The sequence below is a fragment of the Rhinichthys klamathensis genome, unplaced genomic scaffold (assembly GCF_029890125.1).
Source record: "Rhinichthys klamathensis goyatoka isolate OS25496 unplaced genomic scaffold, OSU_Roscu_1.1 h1tg000095l_1, whole genome shotgun sequence".
Lineage (NCBI taxonomy): Eukaryota > Metazoa > Chordata > Actinopteri > Cypriniformes > Leuciscidae > Rhinichthys > Rhinichthys klamathensis.
In genome coordinates this window covers 189676-214524 of record NW_026606634.1, presented here as the reverse complement: position 1 = coordinate 214524, position 24849 = coordinate 189676, and the positions used below count along the sequence as shown (strand labels likewise).

The window sequence follows — 24849 nt, the reverse complement described above, 5'->3', positions numbered from 1 at the left end:
TCTAGGCGTGTTCCCCGAACTATACCTTAGAAAGCTGCTTAAGATATACCTTCTTACGTGCGCCGTTACCGGGTGCTGTCCGTGGCGATGGTGCTGAATCTGTTGATATCGATGACTCGAGAATCAATTATTCTCTCGTGCAGGGGCTGTTTATGCGAGAAAGCGCTGTTCTTTATAAAAGAAGCACTTCAGAAATAGTTGAAATTGCAGTTACAAGGACTCATGGGATATTATAAAAAATAATCCAAACTATAACAGCCTAGCCTACATATTTATAGTAGGTACTAATTTGGACAGAGATTTTTTACACGGGTTGGGTGAGAAAAAACACTGATATTATGGATTCGGACGGCACTAAAATAACCGACTTACCCCTGTAAATGCTTAAAATACCGTACGAGCCCATGATAAACAATATTAGCGTCCCAATAGGACTTAACTGAGAGTAGCCTATGCTTTCACTGGCCTTTAAAAGCGCTCTTTAATTAAAATAAATGTATAAAATTGTATTATATATAATAATATAATTAAAATTCTGACAACAATCAGTGTAATGACAATTTTATTCTTTGCATGAAAACACTTGAATTAGCCTAATTGAACACTGTCTGGGTGTATTAAAACTTCAGAATTATATTCATATAGACCTTTAACAGTGATAAGGTAAAGCTAAGAGTGGTCCAGACCAACCTTCCGAACGTATGACTTACAGAAGGTACACTTAACTAAGAGCGTTTCGGGAAACACGTATTAACGATAAGGTACAGCTTAAGGTTATTGTTCTTAGAATCAGACCTGTAGCACTTTGAGGTTTTTTCTTAAAATGTAAAGTGCTTTTACAAATAAAATTTATTATTATTATTATTATAAGGTTAAGGTTAAGGTAACCAGCTAAGGTTACTTCTTAAAGCGTTAAGAAGGTTTCGGGAAACTCAGCCCAGAACATTACACAACAACCATGTACTAAAAGCGGAAAAGTAGTTATCAAAATTCACCTGACTTTTAAGAGCTCGAGCATTTAAAGTGGAAGACGACAAAACTGCAGCACAAGCTTATTATTGGTGCCATTTGACGCAATATAGTGATTGTTTTAATTCTTGGTGTGAATGGGCTTTAAATGGAAGACCATAAAATGCAAGAAACCGCTACCAAAACATTTGCTAATGAAACAGACCATAAAACATGCATGCATGCTTACTTAATAACTCGCTTAAGATTATGGCCAAAAACAAATTGTAATAAAACGGGAAATCAGATGGTTAGATTAATTTCGGGATCTGGCAAACTGCATTGGAACATTCCTGATTCCTGAAGATCAGTGACAGAAGAAAGAGGAAGAGGGAGGAGGTGAGAGGCTTTCCTGAAGGAACATTGGTGTGGATGCGAGATTCCTCAGGAATAACTCACAAATCAAAGCGCAGGCTCTGCTTCTCCTCAAAGAAGTAGTCCAGGATGTACTTCCTGACAAAGTCCGGATTTAGCGTGTTGTCAATCACCTCCGTTCTTCCAAACTGGAAAGTGAATTAGAGACAGCAGAGGAAGAGATAGGGTCAGAGAGAGAGGAAACAAAGAGGGTGAGAAAATGAAATTGGATGATATAAGGTACCGAATGAGAAATGGAAGACCGGAAAATTGAGAATTGGAAAAGTTTGGTACAAAACACTGCAGATATGAGAATTAAGCTGAAATGGCAACTCCTCCCTAATAACATTGGTGAAATCCTCCTGATCTCGCTTTCTTTCTCCCTGGTTACAGTCTTTTTCCTTTACTCTCTTTATCCTCCAGAGACTCGTCTAATGCCGGAGGGTTGGTTTGCTGAGGTGTGTGAGATCTGGAAAGGTTTAGTGAAACTTTAAGTCCTCAGTGGCAGCACTAATTACAGCGCTGTGGCTATTCGACAATTATGTGTGCATAATTCAGCCAAACAGCGAGCTATATCGCTCTGAAACCCAGCCTATAGGTCACCTCCCTCCATCATTAACCCCTTTCCCCTTTAAAAACAAAGACTCAATAATTGGACAGGTCTCCTCCCCTCTTTCAAAGTCTAAATGCGCTACATGGAATTGATGCCACCTTTTGACACTGAACTGATCCAAGCGAATGTTTGTTTAGCGGCCTGCGTTTCACCTAGAGGCTTAGTGACTTTTCATGCAATATATGTCGAGCATAAATTATTCAGTGTCTGGAAAACTTTACATAAATATATGAATACCGTCCAAACAGTCTGTTTCCATTAGCTGATGAAAACAGTTGTGATGTGTTGTGTGTTCTGTTGTGTTTGCATTACTCTGAGAACCATGAAGTGTTTTTCACAGTTTATTCAGATGGGACTTAAAGCACTGGTATTAAAAAACATATAGAATCACATAATATTGAATCATAGAATTACAAAATGAATCGTCTCTATTAATTAAGTCAATATAGCAACACTCCCGGTTTCTGTTAATACAAAGTTTATTTTGTACCTTTGAATATTGTATTGGACAATGAGAGGGCTTTGAGTAAAAAATGTGGAGAAATTACCATTCTTAAGTTAAAGTGATGTGTCTCATGTCTTTATGTAACATTTTTAAGTCTGTTAAAGGGTCAATGACAAAAAAAAAATTATCTGAGTTAATGGGAATCTTAAAAAAATCTATTTACAATTGCAACATACATTTTTGCATAATTTCAGACATTTTTTTAGGGGGAAAATGCTCCTTGAAAATAAAAACTTGTTGAAAAATCTTAAGAATGTCAAGTTTAATCATTAAGTTAATAAAACATGTAATCACTCATCATTTTCCTCCAAAGGATATTCAAAGAAGGATAAAAATAAATAAATATATATATTTTTTTAAATATCATTAATTGTTTAACTAACTTTGCCACTCAAAAAAGCAAGTTTTTTTTAAAACAAAAAAGCCTCACTCCTTGTTTTAAGTAATAATAAAAGATAATAGGTACATCAATTGTTTTTTAAAGACACTTTTTTAGCAATTCAAGGACAATTACACTGGCTGTATATTTATTAATTTAATTTCAGAAACCAATTTATTTTTCAGACATTGATAGCATGATCAATATATAAGAGGTTTAGTCAAATAATTGTCTGTATGAATCACATTTATGTATTTTTAAATAATATCTGAACATACAATGCCATCAAAAAATAGTTTACTGTATAGACTTTTTATTTTAAATTAGGGCTGTCAAACGATTAATCACGATTAATTGCATCCAAAATAAAAGTTTGTGTTTACATAATATGTGTGTGTACTGTGTATAATTATTTTGTTTATAAACGCACACATGTATATATTTAAGAAAAATTTGTTATTTATATATAAAATGTTTATATTTATATAAAATATACATTATATATAGGCTACATTCAGTCTATATACAGTATATACATGCAAATATTTCTTAAATACACATGCATGTGTGGGTATTTATGTATTAAAATAATTATACACAGTACAAACACATATAAACACAAACTTTTATTTTGGATCGCATTAATCGTTTGACAGCCCTATTTTAAATAAATAATCATAAAAATACTAGTTCAATCCAATTGCAAAACCTTGTAAAAGTCAGGAGTTCAAATTACTTATGCAACAATTAGGTAACAACTTTAATTGCAGTATCCACCAAGGGCTTTCAACCATCTAATGAATAAAATCTAATTAGAAAACAAGTAGTGCGCTGCTGTGAACCCTTCAGACGGCACTGTTCATTTCAAATCAGAAAGCTAAAAGCTATATAAAGAGAGCCTTAATTAACAGTAATTATTGACAAATGTGAGCAATTGGTATAATCACTGCTCATCTAAAACAGATAGAAGTAGTTTTCTCTGTAGACTGAATACTAATCTTCTACTGTACGTTTCATTTTACATTCATTATGCAACGAAAGAACTAAAAGGTCCATGTAGCTTTGCAATTACTTTGTCTGGAATGACAGCCTTTTAATTAAAATATTTGTTGATAGAATATACTAAGCGGTGTCTTCCTTCACTGTACTCATGATTTTCAAACATTGTGAACTTTATTTCAGCTTGTTAAAGCCGAAACGGAGTAATTAAAAACTTGATGAAATATCTACATTAAATTCTGCCCCTTTGATTACTCTAAGCTTTACAGAACGTCCCATTGGAATAAGTTTAGTTATTATTGCTTCTAATGTGTCCTGAATTACGTTAGTTGCATTCATTTAACTTAGGCCTTGTCCACACGGACACGGGTATTTTTATAACCGTGACTATTTTTACGCGGTTCGGGCGTTCATCCACACGGAAACGCAGTATCGGGTCACTGAAACCGAACATTTTTGAAAACCCGGGAGTTTATAGCCAGGGTGAGGATTTTCAGAAACGCCGCTTACAGTGTTGTCGTGTAGACAGTAAAACTGGGGATTTTGCCTTGCGACGTCAGAGTGTGCGCCGTTATCCGCTGTGTTTGACGTCAGAGTGTGCGCCGTTATCCGCTGTGTTTGACGTCAGAGTGTGCGCCGTTATCCGCTGTGTTTGACGTCAGAGTGTGCGCCGTTATCCGCTGTGTTTGACGTCAGAGTGTGCGCCGTTATCCGCTGTGTTTGACGTCAGAGTGTGCGCCGTTATCCGCTGTGTTTGACGTCAGAGTGTGTGCCGTTATCCGCTGTGTTTGACGTCAGAGTGTGCGCCGTTATCCGCTGTGTTTGACGTCAGAGTGTGCGCCGTTATCCGCTGTGTTTGACGTCAGAGTGTGAGCCGTTATCCGCTGTGTTTGACGTCAGAGTGTGCGCCGTTATCCGCTGTGTTTGACGTCAGAGTGTGCGCCGTTATCCGCTGTGTTTGACGTCAGAGTGTGCACCGTTATCCGCTGTGTTTGACGTCAGAGTGTGCGTCGTTATCCGCTGTGTTTGACGTCAGAGTGTGTGCCGTTATCCGCTGTGTTTGACGTCAGAGTGTGCGCCGTTATCCGCTGTGTTTGACGTCAGAGTGTGCGCCGTTATCCGCTGTGTTTGACGTCAGAGTGAGCGCCGTTATCCGCTGTGTTTGACGTCAGAGTGTGCGCCGTTATCCGCTGTGTTTGACGTCAGAGTGTGCGCCGTTATCCGCTGTGTTTGACGTCAGAGTGTGCGCAGTTATCCGCTGTGTTTGACGTCAGAGTGTGCGTCGTTATCCGCTGTGTTTGACGTCAGAGTGTGTGCCGTTATCCGCTGTGTTTGACGTCAGAGTGTGCACCGTTATCCGCTGTGTTTGACGTCAGAGTGTGTGCCGTTATCCGCTGTGTTTGACGTCAGAGTGTGCGCCGTTATCCGCTGTGTTTGACGTCAGAGTGTGCGCCGTTATCCGCTGTGTTTGACGTCAGAGTGTGCGCTGTTATCCGCTGTGTTTGACGTCAGAGTGTGCGCCGTTATCCGCTGTGTTTGACGTCAGAGTGTGCGCCGTTATCCGCTGTGTTTGACGTCAGAGTGTGCGCCGTTATCCGCTGTGTTTGACGTCAGAGTGTACGCCGTTATCTGCTGTGTTTGACGTCAGAGTGTGCGCCGTTATCCGCTGTGTTTGATGTCAGAGTGTGCGCCGTTATCCGCTGTGTTTGACGTCAGAGTGTGCGTCGTTATCCGCTGTGTTTGACGTCAGAGTGTGCGCCGTTATCCGCTGTGTTTGACGTCAGAGTGTGCGCCGTTATCCGCTGTGTTTGACGTCAGAGAGTGCGCCGTTATCCGCTGTGTTTGACGTCAGAGTGTGCGTCGTTATCCGCTGTGTTTGACGTCAGAGTGTGCGTCGTTATCCGCTGTGTTTGACGTCAGAGTGTGCGTCGTTATCCGCTGTGTTTGACGTCAGAGTGTGCGCCGTTATCCGCTGTGTTTGACGTCAGAGTGTGCACCGTTATCCGCTGTGTTTGACGTCAGAGTGTGTCCCGTTATCCGCTGTGTTTGACGTCAGAGTGTGCGCAGTTATCCGCTGTGTTTGACGTCAGAGTGTGTCCCGTTATCCGCTGTGTTTGACGTCAGAGTGTGCGCAGTTATCCGCTGTGTTTGACGTCAGAGTGTGCACCGTTATCCGCTGTGTTTGACGTCAGAGTGTGCACCGTTATCCGCTGTGTTTGACGTCAGAGTGTGCGCAGTTATCCGCTGTGTTTGACGTCAGAGTGTGCGCCGTTATCCGCTGTGTTTGACGTCAGAGTGTGCGCCGTTATCCGCTGTGTTTGACGTCAGAGTGTGAGCCGTTATCCGCTGTGTTTGACGTCAGAGTGTGCGCCGTTATCCGCTGTGTTTGAAGTCAGAGTGTGAGCCGTTATCCGCTGTGTTTGACGTCAGAGTGTGCACCGTTATCCGCTGTGTTTGACGTCAGAGTGTGCGCAGTTATCCGCTGTGTTTGACGTCAGAGTGTGAGCCGTTATCAGCTGTGTTTGACGTCAGAGTGTGCGCCGTTATCCGCTGTGTTTGACGTCAGAGTGTGCGCCGTTATCCGCTGTGTTTGACGTCAGAGTGTGAGCCGTTATCAGCTGTGTTTGACGTCAGAGTGTGCGCCGTTATCCGCTGTGTTTGACGTCAGAGTGTGCGCCGTTATCCGCTGTGTTTGACGTCAGAGTGTGCGCCGTTATCCGCTGTGTTTGACGTCAGAGTGTGCGCCGTTATCCGCTGTGTTTGACGTCAGAGTGTGCGCCGTTATCCGCTGTTTGACGTCAGAGTGTGTCCCGTTATCCGCTGTGTTTGACGTCAGAGTGTGCGCCGTTATCCGCTGTGTTTGACGTCAGAGTGAGCGCCGTTATCCGCTGTGTTTGACGTCAGAGTGCGCGCCGTTATCCGCTGTGTTTGACGTCAGAGTGCGCGCCGTTATCCGCTGTGTTTGACGTCAGAGTGCGCGCCGTTATCCGCTGTGTTTGACGTCAGAGTGCGCGCCGTTATCCGCTGTGTTTGACGTCAGAGTGAGCGCCGTTATCCGCTGTGTTTGACGTCAGAGTGTGCGTCGTTATCCGCTGTGTTTGACGTCAGAGTGTGTCCCGTTATCCGCTGTGTTTGACGTCAGAGTGTGAGCCGTTATCCGCTGTGTTTGAGGTCAGAGTGTGCGCCGTTATCCGCTGTGTTTGACGTCAGAGTGTGCGCCGTTATCCGCTGTGTTTGACGTCAGAGTGCGCGCCGTTATCCGCTGTGTTTGACGTCAGAGTGCGCGCCGTTATCCGCTGTGTTTGACGTCAGAGTGCGCGCCGTTATCCGCTGTGTTTGACGTCAGAGTGCGCGCCATTATCCGCTGTGTTTGACGTCAGAGTGAGCGCCGTTATCCGCTGTGTTTGACGTCAGAGTGTGCGTCGTTATCCGCTGTGTTTGACGTCAGAGTGTGTCCCGTTATCCGCTGTGTTTGACGTCAGAGTGTGCGCAGTTATCCGCTGTGTTTGACGTCAGAGTGTGTCCCGTTATCCGCTGTGTTTGACGCAGAGTGTGTCCCGTTATCCGCTGTGTTTGACGTCAGAGTGTGCGCAGTTATCCGCTGTGTTTGACGTCAGAGTGTGTCCCGTTATCCGCTGTGTTTGACGTCAGAGTGTGCGTCGTTATCCGCTGTGTTTGACGTCAGAGTGTGCGTCGTTATCCGCTGTGTTTGACGTCAGAGTGTGCGCCGTTATCCGCTGTGTTTGACGTCAGAGTGTGCGCCGTTATCCGCTGTGTTTGACGTCAGAGTGTGCGCCGTTATCCGCTGTGTTTGACGTCAGAGTGTGCGTCGTTATCCGCTGTGTTTGACGTCAGAGTGTGCGCCGTTATCCGCTGTGTTTGACGTCAGAGTGTGCACCGTTATCCGCTGTGTTTGACGTCAGAGTGTGCACCGTTATCCGCTGTGTTTGACGTCAGAGTGTGCGCCGTTATCCGCTGTGTTTGACGTCAAAGTGTGAGCCGTTATCCGCTGTGTTTGACGTCAGAGTGTGCGCCGTTATCCGCTGTGTTTGACGTCATAGTGTGCGCCGTTATCCGCTGTGTTTGACGTCAGAGTGTGCGCCGTTATCCGCTGTGTTTGACGTCAGAGTGTGCGCCGTTATCCGCTGTGTTTGACGTCAGTGTGCGCCGTTATCCGCTGTGTTTGACGTCAGAGTGTGAGCCGTTATCCGCTGTGTTTGACGTCAGAGTGTGCGCCGTTATCCGCTGTGTTTGACGTCAGAGTGTGCGCCGTTATCCGCTGTGTTTGACGTCAGAGTGTGCACCGTTATCCGCTGTTTGACGTCAGAGTGTGCGCCGTTATCCGCTGTGTTTGACGTCAGAGTGTGCACCGTTATCCGCTGTTTGACGTCAGAGTGTGCGCCGTTTTCCGCTGTGTTTGACGTCAGAGTGTGCGCAGTTATCCGCTGTGTTTGACGTCAGAGTGTGCGCCGTTATCCGCTGTGTTTGACGTCAGAGTGTGCGCCGTTATCCGCTGTGTTTGACGTCAGAGTGTGTCCCGTTATCCGCTGTGTTTGACGTCAGAGTGTGCGCAGTTATCCGCTGTGTTTGACGTCAGAGTGTGCGCCGTTATCCGCTGTGTTTGACGTCAGAGTGTGCGCCGTTATCCGCTGTGTTTGACGTCAGAGTGTGTCCCGTTATCCGCTGTGTTTGACGTCAGAGTGTGCGCCGTTATCCGCTGTGTTTGACGTCAGAGTGTGTCCCGTTATCCGCTGTGTTTGACGTCAGAGTGTGCGCCGTTATCCGCTGTGTTTGACGTCAGAGTGTGCGCCGTTATCCGCTGTGTTTGACGTCAGAGTGTGTCCCGTTATCCGCTGTGTTTGACGTCAGAGTGTGCGCAGTTATCCGCTGTGTTTGACGTCAGAGTGTGCGCCGTTATCCGCTGTGTTTGACGTCAGAGTGTGCGCCGTTATCCGCTGTGTTTGACGTCAGAGTGTGCGCCGTTATCCGCTGTGTTTGACGTCAGAGTGTGCGCCGTTATCCGCTGTGTTTGACGTCAGAGTGTGCGCAGTTATCCGCTGTGTTTGACGTCAGAGTGTGCACCGTTATCCGCTGTGTTTGACGTCAGAGTGTGCGTCGTTATCCGCTGTGTTTGACGTCAGAGTGTGCGCAGTTATCCGCTGTGTTTGACGTCAGAGTGTGCACCGTTATCCGCTGTGTTTGACGTCAGAGTGTGCGCAGTTATCCGCTGTGTTTGACGTCAGAGTGTGCGCAGTTATCCGCTGTGTTTGACGTCAGAGTGTGCGCAGTTATCCGCTGTGTTTGACGTCAGAGTGTGCGCAGTTATCCGCTGTGTTTGACGTCAGAGTGTGCGCAGTTATCCGCTGTGTTTGACGTCAGAGTGTGCACCGTTATCCGCTGTGTTTGACGTCAGAGTGTGCACCGTTATCCGCTGTGTTTGACGTCAGAGTGTGCGTCGTTATCCGCTGTGTTTGACGTCAGAGTGTGCGCCGTTATCCGAGTGTGTGCCGTTATCCGCTGTGTTTGACGTCAGAGTGTGCGCCGTTATCCGAGTGTGTGCCGTTATCCGCTGTGTTTGACGTCAGATTGAGCGCCGTTATCCGCCTACTGGAACCAGTAATAACTTTTTGTTAGGCTTCTGATTGGCCAACGTGGCTTTACGGTTAGGGTTATATCGCCGCCTGCTGGTGTAGCATGCTCTTGACAGCGCTTGACAGCGTGTTTTTGCGTTTTCATGTAGACGGAGATTTTTTTTAAACCGAGCATTTGTGGACGGGATTTTTTTTTAAACGCAGGAGAAAAAACTCTGGTTATAAAAATACCCGTGTCCGTGTGGTCAAGGCCTTAGAGTGAATAAAGCAACTATAAAGTAATCAAGTCTCTTCAGAAAATTTGGAATAAACCGCTCAATTCATATGGATTAGTTTTACGATCTTTTAATGAACTTTTTGAAGCATCAAAGTGGTAGTTGCGTAGCTGTCAATGGAAGGACAGAAATCTTTCAGATTTCATAAAAATAGATCTTAATTTGTGTTCCAAAGATGAACGAAAGTCTTACAGAGGGTGAATAATTTTTTACATTAAAATGTTAACATTTTTGGGTGAACTAACCCTTTAATATAAACTTCTACCAAAATATTCAAACACACAGATCAATAGATTTACATTAGTTTTATATTACAAAACAGTCAAAGTGTCCCAGACAATTAGACAGAATAATGGTCTAGAGGGGATAATTATAAGGGGAGCAGGATACCAGTGTGCAGATGATGTACTGGTGACAAAGCCCAGGCTCGGGATTGCCCTTGTTGATGCATGTCTTTAAGATGTATGGGAGGTACTCTGGATATTCACTTAACATTCATAAGACTCAGGCTTTGACACTAAATTTTAAAAGAACTGGCAAATAGGTATAATTTTAATTGGAATATATCATATATATATCACATCTTGGGATACATCAACCGAAGGATTTGTCCTCTTTATACACTCTAAATTACAACCTATTAAATAGGAAAACCTATAAAAAGATTTGGACAGATAGGCTTTGCTTCCTCTAGATATGGGCAGAAGGGTAAGATCTTTTAAGATGAATATTTTACCCAAATTATTATAACTATTTACAGCGCTGACAACTGAGATCCCTCATAAACAGTTTAGAGAATGCGACTTTATATGGGATAATAGAAGACCCCACATACGATATGCTGCCTTGCAATCACCGAGAGAGAGAGGGGAGGCATGGCATTACCGTGCTTGAGGGATTATCAGTTGGCGGCACAGTTAAGACCACTAGTATTGTGGTGCTGTCCAAACTATGCAGCAAAGTGGAAGGATATATAATTTTCTTTGATGGACACTCCAATACAGTCAGCCCTGGGCTGTGTAGATCAGGTGAAAGACCTAAATCAAACACAGAATCAATGTGTGTGTCATTCTGTTAAACTATGGAAGGAGGTGGTAAAACGCTTCAAGCTCCACAGAGAGGTAAAAGTATTGGGTTGGTAGGCCTATGATCCACAATTTGCTCACAGATATAAGACCTGGATCTCTCACGGCATTACCCCCTTTTGTAAAATTATATCTAATGGGGATTTGGATCATTTTAAGAACCTTTGTCAGAACTTCGACCTCAATCGACAGGACTTTATATGTATCTACAAGTATGGCATTTTCCTTTTGGACGGAGATCAAAAACCCTAATAATAGTACTTTTTCTAAACTGACCCAGATTGTTATAGAAACATACAGTATAAGGGTGAAAACATGAAAGTAGTAATAGGTAAATTATACAACGCTATTTCCTCAATGAGTAAAAATTCATGGATATGGATGTGGATTCATGGATGGATATATGACTGCATGCTTGGCAAACTCAGTGCTCCACGTCTCACGATTTTGGCTGGAAGAGTCTGATTAGATTTTACACCAAAGCAAAAATCAATTTTTTTTCTGGGATATAACACCCTTGATGGAGGGAGTGTGGATCATTACAAGATGACACAGCTCACATTTTTTGGTTATGCCCACATATAAAGCCTTTTTTGGGTAAGGGTGGGACAATTAATGTCCAGAATATTAGGTTTTAACATAGACATGTAATTTCCCACTATGTTCCTCTGGGTTACTCCGGACGGTTTGGGTAAAAGTGATATTTACCATGAATTGTCAGTCAAATATGCTCCATGGAAAAAATGACCCTCTCCCTTCAGTTACAGAAGAACAATAGGGGGAAAGTACTGGAGGAAATGGGATTGTTATATAAAAAAAAAATTATAATAATAATTATAAGACTTTTAGAACTCTACCATAAATTCTACTTGTTGCATAGTTGCTGACTCCTTGTAAGACCTAATGTAACAGTTATCGTTAATGGTTGTGTCCTTCTAATCTTTTATTTTTTTCTTTACTTTTTTCCCCTCCTTGATGTGTACAAAAAAGGAAAAACTGTTTAAAAAATAGAAGTAAAAAAAACAACAGTCAAAGTGTGTCTGATAAAATTGGAACTTCAACAGTTGTAAATGCAGGACTGGCCTGCAATATTTTAAAAGTGAATTGAAGTTAAAAATTAAACATTTAGTATAAACACAATCCACCATGTTGTTATGCATTATTTATGGTGCATGTGAAGCTCTTTGATAATCTAACTAGCCTCAAAATCTAAGAAATGGTTTGGTCGATACTTCCTTCACTACAGAAAAGTTATGTGAATCCCCTGGCCCACGGCTTCATCAGACAAACAACACAAGCCAAGTTTCTCCCATGTGACTTGCCGCACACTCACACACACACACCTGCCAATAAAAGGCAGTGACCCGTATTGCTGTCATATCTACAGACTGCACACACAAGCCAGAGCGAGCTTAAGACCGTATGTCAGCACAAGGGTCTGTTGGTGGTCACATTGATCAAATTTAAAACAATGTGAGTTATTTTACATGGTAATAATGTGAAAATTATAGTAGGCTGGTAAATTGCACTTGTGCTGCGGAAATAAAATGGCAAGTTTTCTTATTTAATGAACACTTAGGGGCATTCGCACCAGAGGAATGTTTTCATAATTCCTCTAACTATTGACGGAAGTACTAGTGTTCACACTGCAGGAACTGAGAACGGTTTTAGTTCTAGGAACACCTTTTGGGAGGACTAAATTAACTCCTACTTCAGAGTACAACAGGAACTATCAGTGATGTAAGTGTACGTTGATTGGCTGAACAAATGCCATACGAAACTCAGGTATTTTTAAAAAGCCGTGAACACAGTTTACATACAGTATACTTACTCCACAAACGACCTCCTCCACTCTGGTGGATAGTTCCTATAAGGGATCTGGTGATCCAGAACTCATTATCGGTATCGGTTCGATATGGACCATCAGTACAGGACTGATCCAAATCCGATACAGTGCTTTACCCATGGTTGTTACTCTTAAGCTCAAAAAAGGATAAAAAAAAATCACCACAGAAGGTATAGTGCATTATATTGCAAGTCTTCTGAAACCATTAAATTGCTAATATGTAGTTAATGATGTATAGCTAGATACATCTAATAATTAGAAACTGATCAAGAAAAAAAAAAAAACAGTTCTGGCATCGATATTGGTATCAGACATGAAAAAGTATAGCCATCCCTAGTACCGATAACTGAGTCCCTACCTGGTGCGAACGCCCTTATATCATGTTAATCACTGGACATTTTATGTATTATTAATACAATTACATGTTTGAGTATAAGGATACATTTTTTTTTTTGATAATTGTATTTTTTATTATGATGTTAAAATGCCAACATTTAAGGAACATAATCAAAAATCAGATGAAGACTAAGGATATTTTGCTACCTTTGTACAATACATTTGATGCCCAATGTAAATCTGTCACATCTGGGTCTTCAACTGGATACATAAAAAAAAAAAACTAAAGGTTTAGTTAGTGTTTATATCAAATGATGGATTATTGTGTGGTTTCTTTTTTAAGAAAACTCGACAATAGCTACCATAGCTATCTTTAACACTCACACTACTATACTCAGAGAACAGTAAATCCTCTTCCAGGACTTGACATCCCGAGGTGACGGTTCTGTCAGAAAGCGAGCTCTTGCGCAGGGATTGCATGGACACTGGGCAGGATGTCATGAAAGCATTGAAGCCTATTTAATAAAAAGGCCCAAAACCCCTTCTCAGTACAGAAAACCAGTCAAGATCCTCACAGAAATGAGTTGAGGAGACCATGCCTGTCAGTTCTGTAAAGTGTATCGGTGTAATATAGTGTGAGATAGAGTGACAGTGAACAGAACCAGCACTAATCATCTCCTGTTGTTCAAATGCCTGTATTATTGAGGGTTAAAAGGCAAAAGTACCTCTTTATTATACCTGAAGACTGAAATTTAACTCAACAACATGGCCAGACTGATGTAGACTATGCCCCTCATGTTATTCCTGCATGTTTTATCCAATAATAAAGTGATCTGTGATTCCCATAACATTCAATAAGCAAGAAATGAAAGCTTAAAACAAAATCCAAAAATCACAAATAATAACCTTTCATTCAGATCACCTGACTTCTAACAGTCTCTCCTGTTCTTCACACAGAATATGAGCAGACTGATTATAAAAATAGACAGCTGAGAAACGTGTGCCAGGATTTATTGCTGTGGTGAGCTGTCATCGCCTACACGAAACTCTACAGATATTCTACCGGTGTATGAGGCTGCTCCAGCTCTCTGCTTTATATGTACAGTCAGGGGACAAGGCACTGGATGAGAAATTTCATTTTTTTTAATACAAAGACCTCTGTGTTGTATTTAACATTTTGAGAAGTGTGAGTTTGTTTTTTATATCAGAAATGAAATTCAGATGGAAAAATAGTGATTTCTTTATCAGTTGCGGTTATATTGAGGTTTATACTAGTTCTGATAATTACTACAAAACGTCTGATGAAAAAATTGCACTCTTCAGTTATATATACTATATAACTAATATATATATATATATATATATATATATACACTCACCTAAAGGATTATTAGGAACACTTGTTAAATTTCTCATTAATGCAATTATCTAATCATCCAATCACATGGCAGTTGCTTCAATGCATTTAGGGGTGTGGTCCTGGTCAAGACAATCTCCTGAACTCCAAACTGAATGTCAGAATGGGAAAGAAAGGTGATTTAACCAATTTTGAGCGTGGCATGGTTGTTGGTGCCAGACGGGCCGGTCTGAGTATTTCACAATCTGCTCAGTTACTGGGATTTTCACGCACAACCATTTCTAGGGTTTACAAAGAATGGTGTGAAAGGAGAAAAACATCCAGTATGCGGCAGTCCTGTGGGCGAAAATGCCTTGTTGATGCTAGAGGTCAGAGGAGAATGGGCCGACTGATTCAAGCTGATAGAAGAGCAACTTTGACTGAAATAACCACTCGCTACAACCGAGGTATGCAGCAAAGCATTTGTGAAGCCACAACACGCACAACCTTGAGGCGGATGGGCTACAACAGCAGAAGACCCCACCGGGTACCACTCATCTCCACTACAAATAGGAAAAAGAGGCTACAATTTGCAAGAGCTCACCAAAATTGGACAGTTGAAGACTGGAAAAATGTTGCCTGGTTTGATGAGTCTCGATTTCTGTTGAGACATTCAGATGGTAGAGTCAGAATTTGGCGTAAACAGAATGAGAACATGGATCCATCATGCCTTGTTACCACTGTGCAGGCTGGTGGTGGTGGTGTAATGGTGTGGGGGATGTTTTCTTGGCACACTTTAGGTCCCTTAGTGCCAATTGGGCATCGTTTAAATGCCACGGCCTACCTGAGCATTGTTTCTGACCATGTCCATCCCTTTATGGCCACCATGTACCCATCCTCTGATGGCTACTTCCAGCAGAATAATGCACCATGTCACAAAGCTCGAATCATTTCAAATTGGTTTCTTGAACATGACAATGAGTTCACTGTACTAAAATGGCCCCCAGAGTCACCAGATCTCAATCCAATAGAGTATCTTTGGGATGTGGTGGAACGGGAGCTTCGTGCCCTGGATGTGCATCCCACAAATCTCCATCAACTGCAAGATGCTATCCTATCAATATGGGCCAACATTTCTAAAGAATGCTTTCAGCACCTTGTTGAATCAATGCCACGTAGAATTAAGGCAGTTTTGAAGGCGACAGTATTAGTATGGTGTTCCTAATAATCCTTTAGGTGAGTGTATATATATACATACACACAATATATACTATTAAGCCTCTTACCTTACAGAAAAGCATTATGTCATTTCCACACACTCGTGGTTCAAGACCTTTCATTTCAGTCAGAAGATTTAAAATGTAAGTAATTCACTGAAAATCTTGCACTCCCACTACAGCTCTTAAAAATCATTCATGCATCCACACAGAGGCACATTTGGCACTTTAAAAGACATGTGAGAACTAATGAAATTTGTCACATATTTTAGGGATTACCGACCTGAATTTTTCACAAACAAATTTATCGCATGACTTCAGAAGACTCGGAATATAGACTATGAATCATATAGACCAAATTTAAGTTGATCTTATGATGCTTTTTCATCATTATGAACTTTATGAAAAGTTTGTAGTGTATGTATGCTTTTATCATAAGAACAGCGTGAATATTCTTAAAAATATCTTCTTTTGTGTTCCACAAAAGAAAGAAAGTTCTATGGATATTAGGGCTGTCGGCGTTAAAGCGTTAACACATGCAATGAAAATCCTTAATGCGTTAAAATAATTGGTTGCACTTTATTTTGCAGTGTTTATAGCAAAATGATAGCAATTACAATAACTGGGTTATAACTATGTACTAACCCTAAACCTTACATAAACCCATGTAGTTCCCTTATCTTACCAGTACTTTCTTGGGTAAGTACATTGCAAGTACACTGTTAGTACACCTACTGTCAAATAAAGTGTAACCAAATTGACTAAATTTGCAAATTTAACGCAAATAAATTACAGAAGCACGTGAAATTGCGTCATTGATGTAATGTCACCGCTGTATGGCCAGATGACACGCAAGTTACGTTTCTCAGCCGGATAAAGCAAACCAGCGTCTCGCTAGTAAAGTTTCGATGGATGCAGATTGTAATCAAGGTAAAGTTAAAATGTTTTGATATGTCATGTGTATGTTGCTGTGTTTAATAATTCTGAATGTATCCGTGTACTGTAGTTGGCACATGCAGTCAGGTCAAGGCGTTTGGTTTAGGGTTTTAATGGCATCTTCATGTGGGCCTGTTCAGTATGACTTGTCTAAAAGTTAATGGGTGCTTTGGTGTGCATACATTTATGAATTATGAACACTATATAATTTGGTAATTGGTGACCTTTTGGAGTCTCCAAGTATTTACCTTAAAAAAAAGTTTTTGTGAGAATCACCCTTCAATCTCATGGTTTACTTTGCTGGATACTGCAAATGATGACAAAATGAACATACTAAACAAGATAAAATGTGTATGCTTAATTTCACGACAAGTGTGCAATTAATCGCGATTTAAACAATTAATCTGTTGACAGCTCTAATGGATATACATGAGCACTTTTAAACATGGAAATCAGCTAATTTATATAAAACCACAATAACAAAAACTCTTGTTTGTGTTTAAAAACCCTCTAAGATAGTTAGTTCACTTTGCTAAGGCCTCCACAAGGCAATCTACGTTGCATGAGTCGATAGCCAGCCAATTGTTCTTTCTTTAAGATTACTGACAGAAATTTCTTTCAGTTGACCCACCTGATGGTCACTGAATAATTCCTACCAATGCTCGCCGGAAATACGTGCCATTTCATTTTTATCCTACACAGATGAGTGTGAATGTGGCAATGTTTTATTACGTTGGTTGATGTACATTTTATGTCAGTTTGGAAATGAAATGTTCGGTGTGTGTGGTGCTAAAAGCTTAATACCCATAAAAAAACCCATTTGCTGAGGCAATCATGACATTTGAGCTGCTTCTACAAGTGTTGAGCTCTTTTATTGAGTGTTGAATCATGTTTTAAGGGACTCGTACTCAAGCGCTCTGAATTGCGAGTGCAGTGCTGTAGCAGGTGAAGAACTGAGCAAGTTTGCACATCAGAAAAGTCATACACAAATATGGAGTTGGTTATGTGAGGCAAATGTCAAAATGTATTCGTTTACTATATTTGGTCTGTCATTGAGAGAAAACAAGTCTTTGCAATAGAGGACATAGTTAAGCCGCACAGATTTATCCATGTAGCGATTCTGGCGTAAGATAACAGTGGCACCACTTACTTATTTAAATCTTTAATGCTATTAAAGATAATATGTATCATACTTTTAAAGATATTCAGAGGGTAAAATGACCAAATGACAGAGTACCAGCTCTTATCACTAAGCTAGTGGGGAAAACACTGTTCAGAACAGCAGCACCCAGCAGGACAGTCTTCTTCTGATTCATTACCTCGAATCTGAAAGTACGGAAACTATAACAACACTGTTGGAGAAGCGACCCTTGCTCTGTGCAGCAGGGTGAGACAGAACAGAGCGCTGTTGTACGGGCGCTGAACTGGGTGTTGCTTGTGCTTGATAAGACACTGGAGGTGTTTTGATGGTGTACAGAAGAGGAAGAGCAGACAGACGCTTGACCGCATGCTGCTGCAGGGAGAACCGACACGCCTGATTGGACAACAACACCAGAGATGAAACCATAGCAATGCAAGCTGGGAACAGTCAAGGTGTATGTGTGTGTGTGTGTGTGTGTACGTACCTCTCTCCACTGCTTGGTCTCCACACCCTGAGTGTACAACACACACACTGTAAAAGGGACAAAAATAGCAAAAATTAGTGCTAGTGTTCGCTTGCATACAAAAATACAGAAATTAAACAATAATATTATGACCTTCTCAAGTGAACATTTCAGATATGAATGAATGAATTTTTTGTTTCGAGCAATATAGTGACATATAACAAAGGCAATAAGAAGCATTTGATTTTTAACAACATAAATCAATCAATTGCTCGAAGCGGAGTGGGAAGAAGTTAGGGCTGCACAATTAATCGAATTTCTAATGGCGATCACGATTATGGATGCCACGATTACGTAATCGTCCAAAGCCACGATTACAAAAAAAACGTGTTTAGAGGCGTGTTTAGATCATGTTACGTTGTGACAGACAGGCAAATCAACACTTTTAATAATAGTCTGTAGGCGTGTCCTTATCAACGATCTGACTGTCCACTGTCACGTCTGTATCTCGTGTATGTTTCATGAACTTGTCTGCTGATAAAGAAACATCAGATTCCGATAACGTGCAGTGTTGCTCAGAATCCACCATTTGAACCGAAAAGAAAAGCTACATCAGTGGTCTGGAATTATTTCCGATTCACTAGAGATGACGTCGAGCAGCGTGTTAAACAAGTTGTGTCGAACAACTGTTTGTGCTCCATCAAGCAACACCACAAATTTATTCAACCATTTAAAATTCAACCACAGAGTGCAATATGAGGAGTGTGTCAGCGTAAAAAAAAGCACCAAGTGATGCGAGAACTGCAACACAGACACCCATCGCGAAATCGTTGTTTTGTGCGTCTCCGTACCTGACAGGTTCCCAAAAGCAGATCGAGGTAACTGAAGCGATCGCGCATTTTATTGCAAAAAACATGGTACCGATTAATACAGTTTGCAGCGCGGGGTTGATGTTGATGTTGATGAACAACTTGATGTTGTTCAATCCAGAAAACTCGAAGTATTTTTATGGCTTGTGTTCTAGGCCAAAATACTTGATAAGGCAATCTCAGTTTTTTTTTTTCTACGGGTTATCTTGAGTTTTTCCATTGTTTTAATTTTAGTTTTAGTATAACAATTATATTGTATTGCATATTTGTACTTTTTTTATTTAAAGAAACCAAACCAATGTATCATTTACATTTGTGGCAATTAGAAAAGCAATAAAAGTTTTTCAGGAAGAGTATTTTCAGCTTTTTTTTATATATATATAAAAATATGGCATGAAGTTGCTTTAAACATGGTATAAAGCTATTTAAAACATCAGTCAATGTAAATTATGATAATCGTAATTAATAATCGCAATTACAATTTCAAAGGAATAATCGACAATTATGATTGTGGTCATAATCGTGCAGCCCTAGAAGAAGTCAGACTTATTTAAACCCACCCCGGTCTGTTACAGTTAAAGGAGAAACAAGAAAGAAAAACAAAAAGAAAAACAAAGGTACTGTAGCTGCTTCCTTAATTGTTAACGTTATCATAATTCTCAATTACAATTTTATATATACACATATGAAAAAACACAAACATATCTTAAATACACACCATATATTACCGCAGGTAACAATTATAGTAATACCAACCATGGTAATCCGAATACCTACACAGCCTATATGAATACATGAAACTATAGAAAATGTCGTTATTTACTGAAAATCTTTTCAATCTTGATATGCATCCATTCATGATGCCTTAAAATGCAACACATGAAGGTTGACATCAGTCTTTTTCAATCAAGTTCTATTTTTATAAAATACCATTGGCAAAATTAATAATGTGTATCTTTATGCCACTTTTATGGTGATCCCTGTTCATGTTCATTATGTAGAAGCTGCATTCTTCAGCATTTCTCTTTTGTGTATCACTGAAGAAAGTCATACGGTTTTAAAGTGCCCCTATTATGCTATTAAAAAAATTCCTAATTTTGTTTTCTCCTACAATAGGTTTACATGCATCTATCGACTCACTTCTCAAAGAGTCTGAAAAAGGTGTGTTTGAAGATTCAGTCTCTCTAAACCCTTCCCTTCCACGGGCCTACTCTGCTCTGATTGGTCAGACGGCCCAGTCTGTTGTGATTGATCTACTCTGCTCTGATTGGTCAGATGGCCCAGTCTGTTGTGATTGGTCTACTCTGCTCTGATTGGTCAGATGGCCCAGTCTGTTGTGATTGGTCTACTCTGCTCTGATTGGTCAGACGGCCCAGTCTGTTGTGATTGATCTACTCTGCTCTGATTGGTCAGATGGCCCAGTCTGTTGTGATTGGCCTACTCTGCTCTGATTGGTCAGATGGCCCAGTCTGTTGTGATTGGCCTACTCTGCTCTGATTGGTCAGATGGCCCAGTCTGTTGTGATTGGTCTACTCTGCTCTGATTGGTCAGACGGCCCAGTCTATTGTGATTGGTCTACTCTGCTCTGATTGGTCAGATGGCCCAGTCTGTTGTGATTGGTCTACTCTGCTCTGATTGGTCAGACGGCCCAGTCTGTTGTGATTGGTCTACTCTGCTCTGATTGGTCAGATGGCCCAGTCTGTTGTGATTGGTCTACTCTGCTCTGATTGGTCAGACGGCCCAGTCTATTGTGATTGGTCTACTCTGCTCTGATTGGTCAGACGGCCCAGTCTGTTGTGATTGGTCTACTCTGCTCTGATTGGTCAGACGGCCCAGTCTATTGTGATTGGTCTACTCTGCTCTGATTGGTCAGACGGCCCAGTCTGTTGTGATTGGTCTACTCTTCTCTGATTGGTCAGACGGCCCAGTCTGTTGTGATTGGTTTACTCTGCTCTGATTGGTCAGCTGACCCAGTCTGTTGTGATTGGTCTACTCTGCTCTGATTGGTCAGATGGCCCAGTCTGTTGTGATTGGTCTACTCTGCCCTGATTGGTCAGATGGCCCAGTCTGTTGTGATTGGTTTACTCTGCTCTGATTGGTCAGACGGCCCAGTCTGTTGTGATTGGTCTACTCTTCTCTGATTGGTCAGATGACCCAGTCTGTTGTGATTTAGTCTACTCTGCTCTAAAAGAGCTATATTACGCACTGCATGAAGGGTAATTTAAAAAAAAAAGAATAATAGGGCACTTTAAAATATTACATTTTTGGGTGAACTATTCCTTTATTATCACTCCCTGTCTACCACTACAGCAGATGAGAACTTTGAGTTCATGTTTCATTCAGGATAATCGGCTACACGCAGAGCTTTGCAGATGAGAACTCATCAGAATCACGCTGGTGTTTGACGAGAAGCGAAAGACAAGAGATCAAGGAGAAAACGAGTGGGGGTCGCTAATTAATGCAGAAAGAGTATAAAATGAAAAGACAATCTTCCATTGGCTGTACTCACGTGGATCAGATTTGGAGAACGTGTCTCTGTCTAAAAGATTCCTGCAGAGAAAGAAAAAAAACAAGATCAGTATAATTCTGACAGCTTGATTAAATGCTATCAGTGACACACTGACATTTGAAGCTTTACTGAAGAGGCTTTTTGACAATTTCATTAAACTGTATTATTGGAATTCCACAAAAGCAGATATCAGGATAACATTTCAAGATGACGCTCAAAGTGTTGACTGTAGGCTCCCTTAAAAAAAACATGGCATTTTCACATGTTTAAACCTCAAGTTACAAGTAACATAAGCTTTTAATAAGTAACATCACATTTGTCAATCGAACTACAGTAGCAGTGATATCACTGCTAAAAAACAGTTTCACTCTCAACATGTGGGCTAAACGATTAAAAATGTTTGCAAATGCTTCACTACATTTTCCTTTTGTTTTTCCATAAATGTTCAAGCTTTTATTAAAACTAAAAATTAAACTAAAATTAAAATGAAAACTAAAAAATATTCAAATTAATCCAAAATAACAAACTATAGTTATTATTAGGGGTGTAATGGTACACAAAAATCACGGTTCGGTACGTACCTCGGTTTTAAAGTCACGGTTCGGTACGTTTTCGATACAGCAAAAAGTAAGAAATGCCAGAGAAATTTCCTATTTGTTAAAATAAAAAATATTTTTTAAATAAGTGAGTTTTCCTACATCTTGAAACTTTCAGGTTTATAAATGGGGGTCATCTTTGAAGGATGAACAAATCATGTTTTGGTCATCACATTAAAAATAACATTTAAATATATGAAGAGTTTAGATGCAAAAGCCATTTGAAATTTTCTTAGAATGATCATTTTTATCAAGCTTGTATGTTTAAGTTCAGTAATTTCACTTAAATGGCAATGAAGATTGCCTATTAATTGTCATTTGAGTGAAATTACTGAACTTAAATGTACAAGCTTCATAAAAATGATCATTCTAATTTCTAGAAGAAAATTTCAAATGGCACTTATAGAGGCTTTTGCATCTGAACTCTTCATATAGGCTATTTATTTATATAATATTTGAGTTTTGAAGTGCTGGAAAAAGATGTGTGAAGTACTTGAAAGCATTTCACTATTCCAGCCAAACTGGTTACAGTTAGTGTTACTATATTAAATCCATGGTGAATGTTGCTGGTCTGTGGACGTAAAGTATTACTAGTTCATTCACGGCACAATATTTCTCCTGGTGTCCACGTCAGCACTGTTTGATCTAATAGAGATCTACGGTTAATAACGGAGAAATTTGAATGCTTCTCACTAGATCTCGCAGCGATGTTATTACTTCAGTGGCGAACTCAAATGTTTTCTTTATTGGATCTCTTAGCGCTGTGTTGTAACGGTTGTAACAGTGTCGCTTGATCGAGATCGGCTCGCGCTGCACAGATGTTGCTGCTCTGCTCCGAACTGATAAACGATCCGTGAAGCACAATAGCGCAGTTTCGTTCCGGTTTCATTACGCTTGCCATTTGATGTTGCGCAACGTTGTGGTGATCGCGCCAGCGCGAATTTTGTCGGCAGGAAAAATGGTCCAAGGAATCGTTCGGTTTGTATGCGTACCGAACCGGAAGCCTCGAACCGAAACGGTTCAATACGAATACATGTCCCGTTACACCCCTAGTTATTATAAATAATACTAAAATAACACTGTTGTCCAACAATCCAATAGCCAAGTTGACATCACATCTGTCCTAACCACCTAACCACCTAACCACTAACCACCTAAGTATGCAAATAATAAGATGTTTGCAAATGTATTTTAAAAACTTGAAACCTGATTTAAAAAAAAAATGCAATCCATAATTTACTTTTAAAATGAACCTTTATAATGGTTTTATAAAATAATCATGAGGACATGCCACCCAAAAATCACATGATCAAGGGCAAATCTTCATATGTACATTTGTACACAACCAGCATTTACTTTAATGTGGACATGTATCACATATCAAGTATGTTTTGGATATATACCAGGGTATTCTTTTAATCACATTAGAGTACCCTGTGAATACCATCATATGATAATCATCAAGTCCCATGGTATATATCGAAGTACCATAGTATTATCTAATACCATGTCTTATACCATGTACACTACAGTACTTTTTGTGCAAGATCACAAAGGTTTCTCTTATTCTAATGTAACATTCATTCATCCAGACACTGGAAACTGTCACATACACCCACACCAGAGACTGGACTAGACTCTAGAGACCAAACAAGAGTTTTGCAGCGAATGTTTACAGTACTATGTGGATTTTGGAGCATGTTGTAGATTGTTATCTCTGTTTCTAAATGCAGCAGCTCTTCGAGTACATCCTACCCAGATTATTTTTAACCAACAGTAATTATCAGACCTGTTTTTTGTTGCTAAAGTGTTTGCTCTCTGTCAGGGCAGGTGGTTCTTCTTTTTTTTAGCAGGAAGTGATTTTCTGTTTTTCTTTTGTTGTTTGATTCACATTAAAACAGGGCTCTACAGTGTGACAATTTCAGTTATCAGCACCACATTCTCCTTGGTGGTAACCATCTGGATCAAAAACCTGATAATCAGGTCATGACTTTCCCAAGGACTTATCATTCACTGCTATAGCAGCCACATACACTTTTAAGGCAGAGGAGACAGCCAACTCTTATGCAAGAAGGAAGCACTGATCCGAATCAGAAAGAACACCAATCTGCAAACAAATTCCACTATTCACCGTAGGTGATTGTCCACTTAGGTCTTTTCAACGTCTGTCCAAGGGCCAGGCAAGGTCTGGGCGTGGATACTGTACCAAATTGGAAGGTCCTCCCTGGAGTTCACCAGAAGGGGGGTTTCGCAAGGAGCATAAGCTCTGAGAACCAAGTCCATACTGGCCAACCATCAAAACCTGTTCTTTATCCTCCATCCTTTACACAACGTCTGTGCAATCAGACTCACTGGGGGAAATACATACTTGCGGGGCTAGCTGTGGGCCAGCACGTCCGTGCCGAGCTGAGCTTCAGACAAGGAATACTACAGCAGGCAATGGGAGGGTTCCTGGGAAGCGAACAGGACCACATGTGCTTCGCCGAATCAACTCCAAATCCGCTGGAGCCCCTGGGGAAGGAGTCTCCACTCTCCTTGAAGCCTCACTCATCACGAGAGCACGTCTGCTGCGTGATTAAGTTCAGTCGCTACTGACTCCAAAGGAGGAGATGGCGGGTGAGTTGCAACATGCGACGTGAGCGAAAACCGCCGTGTCGATTTATGAGCGGGCGCCTGGCGAACTGAACGGGATTGGAAGCCCAAACTCTACCAGAGGGGAAGCAATGAAACAAAAGTTTTTCGACATACCTGTGGTAGGTACTTTGTGGTGAGGCGGAGCCAGTGTTGCCAT

The 24849-nt window shown here is 41.0% G+C and overlaps 1 protein-coding gene across 2 annotated transcripts in view; it reads right to left on the bottom strand.

The window, feature by feature from the left end:
• Positions 1-24849, bottom strand: part of cpne5b (copine Vb) — a 196329-nt gene that overhangs the window by 114890 nt on the left and 56590 nt on the right. For both annotated transcript variants that reach the window (XM_056252427.1, XM_056252428.1), the window contains exons 2-4: positions 21463-21503; positions 18106-18152; positions 1408-1511 (exon numbers count right to left, since the gene is read on the bottom strand). In XM_056252427.1, coding sequence (XP_056108402.1) covers positions 1408-1511; positions 18106-18152; positions 21463-21503 — 192 coding nt within the window. The remainder of the gene's footprint in view (positions 1-1407; positions 1512-18105; positions 18153-21462; positions 21504-24849) is intronic.